Source organism: Phaseolus vulgaris, chromosome 6 (assembly GCF_000499845.2).
Source record: "Phaseolus vulgaris cultivar G19833 chromosome 6, P. vulgaris v2.0, whole genome shotgun sequence".
NCBI lineage: Eukaryota > Viridiplantae > Streptophyta > Magnoliopsida > Fabales > Fabaceae > Phaseolus > Phaseolus vulgaris.
The window spans coordinates 17,761,875-17,767,608 of NC_023754.2; the positions used below are offsets into that span (position 1 = coordinate 17,761,875).

General features: G+C 35.4%; 1 protein-coding gene across 1 annotated transcript; it reads right to left on the reverse strand.

Moving 5' to 3' along the window:
- Nucleotides 1–525: 525 nt before the first annotated feature.
- On the reverse strand, nt 526–4,726 carry LOC137831463 (non-specific phospholipase C1-like). Its single transcript, XM_068639147.1, has 3 exons — nt 3,425–4,726; nt 1,663–1,839; nt 526–1,104 (listed from the first exon to the last, which is right to left on the reverse strand). The coding sequence occupies exons 1-3, from the start codon at nt 4,503–4,505 to the stop codon at nt 785–787; spliced, it is 1,578 nt and encodes a 525-aa protein (XP_068495248.1). The 5' UTR covers nt 4,506–4,726; the 3' UTR covers nt 526–784.
- Between the last annotated feature and the right edge of the window lie 1,008 nt (nt 4,727–5,734).

Genomic DNA, 5,734 nt, shown 5'->3' on the forward strand with positions numbered 1-5,734 from the left:
TGGCCTTGTTTGGGTCACTTCTTTTTAATTTTGAGCTTTCTCTGTCACTGTTTGTTTTGCAAAGAAAACAATTCAAACAGGATTTGAAAATATGATAATTAATCACATTTAATCATACGCATGTAGATTTATTTGTTTCCTTAATCATAAGATAATTTGATCATTTAATATAAATCATTTCTAAACATGGATAATATAGTCATTGAAGAAAACGTTTTGAACACTTGTTATTATCTAAAAAAATCTTTGATTGCTACTTCTTGATAATGGCTTAAAACTAAGTTAATGGTTTAAAACTAAGTTAATAAAACAATCTATCATGAGACTTGTTCTACGCACTTTTAAATAATCTCAAAAAAAAAATTAAACCTCCAATATATAATTGTTATAAAATAGAAAAGAAAAATTAATCATTTTAAAAAATTGAAGTGAAAAAAAAAACTAAAATTTGTAACTTTTAATAGATTTTTGGTAATAGACAAAGAATATAAAAAAGAGAGTATTAGTGGTAATAGATAAAGAATATAAAAAAAGAGTATCAGTGCTAGGATTCCTCTTTTAAAAACAGTTTACATGAATACAGTAAAATTCTTTTTCAATTAAGAACAATCAACCACTATAATGGTGATGAATAACTGACTGTTCAAGATGAACAAAATCAATCAATTATCTGGTTAATTGTTCTTGAACTGAAAATACTTCTAATAATTTCAATATTGTTTTTCTTATACATTATATTGAATATGCTAAATATATATACTATATTTACAGAGGTGTGTGAGAATCAGTATGATTCTACATGTTTTTGGTCATCTCCCACTGCAACTCTGCTTGTAAGAGAAGGCCTCATTGTGACAATTGCTGATTCATTAGCCCCAGCTTTAAGAGCAGCTTTTGCAGCTTCCAGGAACCTCTTCACTGCATCTTCTGCATACCTGTTTGCTTCTTTCACAGTCATACTTTTACCAATGTTTGGGTAAGAGTTGAGTACATAATCACCATTGAGCTGGGATGCAAGCTGGATCAATTCCACTTGGAATTCTGAAAGACTTGAGTTTTCTCTTGGTCCATGATCCCTTAGGGTCTTCATCTCCGGAAGAGTTTCTACATAAATAACCATAATGCATGAATTAAATAAATCACTTGCATCAAACAATTCTTAATACGAAATGACAGATGAAAAGCTTTGTGTGCTCTATTTTGGATGCACACTGTTGGTGTTTCAATATACTTCCAAATCTGGTTTACATATAGACAAAAGTGGCAACTTACTAGTTTTTTCTCAATGCAGCTACATAGGAAATTTCCAAGACTGCATTCAAGCATGGCTTGCCTAGCACTAGACTATTGTCTATATTAGGTTTACTACAATGGATGGAAATTTCAGAGTGTATTACAAGTATCTTGAGTTTGCCAAAAGAACAACAAATTGTGAAGTTTTTGAGCTTGTAAAGTTATGAAGCTAGCTTTTGAAGATAGACCAGATTTTCACACACAATCATTTCTGGTCAGGAAAGGGTTGCTTTAATTGGATGCTTGGATAAGAGACTAACAAATGAATTCAACAAAGCATGTAGTAGTTCAAAAGGCATTGATTGCTACCATAACAGAGTACCAAGAATGCTGGAATCAGATGTAAATATCAAAGAAGTAGATGCAAACCTGGACAATCGTCACGAGGAGTATCTCGAAAGTGAAAGTACTTTTCAAAGGTACCAGCCCATGCATCTCTCTTCGTCAAGAAATTGGATTTTAAATTGAAAAGCTTCTTTACTGTGGCTGGAATTGACGAATGCTCGTACTGAGAATATGGGGTTGGACCCTCTGCTTCATGAATCACTGCAAAAAAATAAAAAAATAGCATCTCAGAATCAACCTTTTTTAAGTGGCTATGGATCCTTGACCAAGAGACTTATTATTTTTATAACAACATGAAGAAAACCAAGACTGATGAATCATCCTTTTTTAAGCTAATTAGCATCATCAATGGTCTCACATGCTCTGAGTTATGCAGTTTATAAAGAAAACATTTCATCCAGCGATAGATCAAACTTAGATTCCTTTAGCACAATATGATAAGGAGCTTCTGGTTCAGATCACATAACAAATTCATTTCATGCCTTTTTTGAGGATTTTTGTATGTTGCGTGGAGTAGAACTATTTCTCATCATTATCACATATTCCATATTTGGCCTCAAGCAATAAGCTACTATCTTACAACTCACAAACCTACGAGCATATGAGAAGTGAGAACTACAGTATACACAAAGATTATCAAAGCTTGTTCTCAGCATATTACGCAAGTACACAGGAGCATAAAATTCAGTACATCATTTTGAAGTAATACAAAAAAAATTCCCATTGATACTTATAAAATGGTACACACACATAACTCCATCAAGTGCAAAAGTGAGTAGATTCATAAAATAATATCTCAAAACTCCAATATCAGTACCCACATACAAGCCAATTAACTCTATGTCAAGACCCAAAATGACATCAACATAGGCATGTACTGTACAAATCCAACTAAAGCAATCAGATATTAATTAATTGATGTCCTTAAAACTCCATCACGAACCAAATAAACCTAAACTTCATGCACGAGTATACTTGAACCAAGCCGAAATGTACAATACAATTCAACTACCCAAAACAAACCAAACTGCATCACAATTCCAAGACCAACAACAAAAACACACTCAGCAGCACGAAGTCAAAAATCCCCGAGCAACCCAACAAAGCCAAAACGCATTCAACAAACTGAATCAATAAAACCAAAACAGAACTCATCAAGAGCCCAAGACCTTGTTTGATTACTGATTTCTAAAATTTGTTTGTCTCAACACATCTGCCATGAAATTTGTCCAACATTTTAATATTAAAATTAATAAATTAAAAACATGACTGAAATTTCATCTAGTTTTGAGTTAAATCAGATCCACATCTGAAAGTGTTTTGTCCCACGATCACATCTCTATTTTCTAAACATTTGTTCCCTGAAAACAAGACGAAAAAAATCTACCTATTTCCGTTCTTAGGATTTTTAAAACACTCCTTCTAGAAATAATATTCAAATATCATTCAAATAACAGTTTTTTAAAATCAGACAAAACCAAATCATCTCAATTATCCAATACAACCACAAAAGCTCAAATACTTATATAAAAGTTGTCCCCTAAACACTAGAACAGGTAAAAAAACAGTTTTTCAAACAAAAGGCAAGATCTCAGTTCACCACCACAACCTCTGGATGAGAACACTACAGATATCAAAGTTCATTAAAACAGCTGATTTACAAGCAATTTTCAAATTTGCATAAAAATCATCATAAAAAAAACAGTTTTTTAAGCAAAACCCAAATCATCTGAAATCGGAATTAACGAACTAAACTTGAAAAAGCTCAAAACTTTCCACCACATACCAGTACCCTTCTCGATCCAAGGTGAGATAAGAAAAGTGGGGACCCTGACCCCCAACCTATCAAACCCAAAGTAATAGGGGGGAGGTCCAATGATCCCATCAGGGTTAGGCACACCCTCCACCGGCGTAGCCACATGATCGTAAAACCCTCCATGCTCATCATACGTAATCAACACTGCCATCTCCTTCCACTGAGGACTCTTCCTCAAAATCTCATACACCTCCTTAACAAACATCTGCCCCTCCGCCACGTCATGGGAGGGGTGGTCGTCGTTGGCCGGAAAAACCTCCACATCGAAGTACCTCTGTTCCACCACCACATAGTTCGGGAGATTCCCCCTCTGGGCGTGCTTCCTGAACTTGAGAGCGTAGTCATGGAACTTGACCGCGTTCTTGAGCTTGCGGAGGCTCTTGAAGAAGAGCGTGGCGGGGATGTTCTGGTAGTAGATGCCGAAGGTGAGGCCGTTCTCATTGAGGGAGTCGAAGATGGTTTTCTGGGGGAAGCCAAGGACGAGGTTCTTGCGGACGTTGCTCATGGCGCCGTGGGAGGTGGCGGAGTGGACGTAGAACCGGTTCGGTTGGGTCGAAGCCGGAACCGAAGCGAACCACTTGTCGAAAACGGCGAAGTGGGTGGCGAGTTTGGTGTAGACGGGGAGGGTTTCGGGTTTGAAGCCGCTCATGACGGTTTTGCCCATGCCAGGGAGGATGGACTCGGCTTGCTGCGCGAAGCCGTTCATTGGGGCCGGATTTAGTGTCGTCTCGTTGGATCCGAAGATTTGCTCGCGGATGGCTTGGAACGAATGGCCGGGGTCGGCGTCGATGAAGAGGGCGTCGTCGGAGACGGTGACGGCGGGGGAGGCGGCGTCCTCGACGGAGAGAGGGTTCGATTCGGAACCGGTGAGGCCGTCGATGTCGGGGCGCGAGGGTTTGAGCCAGCCGAGGACGTGGTCAAAGGAGCGGTTCTCCATCACTATCACCACCACGGTTTTGATCGGACTGGAGAATTTGTGCTTCTTTCCGACACTGACGGAGACTAGGAGGAAGAGAAGGAAAATAGATACGAAAACTTGCCGGAGATCCATCTCCGGTGACCGGAATTAGAGAAACAGTGAAGAAAAAGTTTTAGTAATAAGTTAAAGTTGCTTGGTTGAGGTGATAAAGGAGTTGCAGTTAAGTTACTTAATTAAGAGGCGGGTGAGAGTGAGGGGTAATAATGGAAAACACGACACTGCATTGGATATGCTTTCAAATTAAGGATCTTTTGTTCCTGTCTTTGTCTTTTGCTTTTCTACGAAACACCCAAGAATCTGGACCTTTTATTAATTTTAATATCTTTTTATATATAAATTATGACAAATGTTTAAACATATACTCTCTGCTTGTTTGTAATTGGATATGCAATTTTGTGTGAACAAAAACAATATATTCTTGGAATAATTCTAATTATAACCATCACAGTTTTGTTGTTTGTGAAAAAAAAAATATTTTACTCAAGTCTTACTTGAAAGTCAAGAGAAAAAACAAAAAAAAAGGAGGATGACCATGATGTACTTTTTCAATCATTTTGAAATTAAAATCATGTCTTATGGGTGTATAAATAAATAATCTGTAAAATGAAATGAAGTGTGGATGTAGAAAAAAAGTATTCAAATTTCATTGAGAAAAGGTGTTGTTAGGGTTTGGTAGAAAGGGACCTATATATTGCAATAAATAAAAGTTGAAATTTCTGGTAAACAATAATTTGATCATGTTTGATATTGTGGTGTAATGTTAAAATAGGCATTTGTGTAAAATAAGAGGAATAGTTGGACCAATAAAAACTTAAGATTTCAATAAATGTTAAAAAAATCTTAGTTTAATCTTCCAAATTTACATCATTAGCTCTTTAAAAAGTCTCGTACTAAATTAATTATCTAAAACTAATTATCATTTCAAAGGGATTGTAAATGGAAATTTAACTTAGACTAGATTGAGTTTTATGAAATTATATATCACACTACAGGTTAAGTCTAATTGATGTGTATCCTTTTTAGAGGCTTAAACCTAGACTTTTAGTAAAGCTTTCTAAATAAGTCAACAATAAATTAATTAATCTAATATATATATATATAAGTATTTCAATATTTTTAAGTTGTTAAATAAAATACGTAAATATATAATTTCAAATTATTATATCTTAAAAAAAGTGATACAATGATACTTAAATACGTTGATAACTATTTGTTATTAGCAAACTGACCTAAGTATAGTCTTTTTTTTTATTAAGAATAATATATATATTTGTTAAAAATTTCACATCAATAAATGAAAA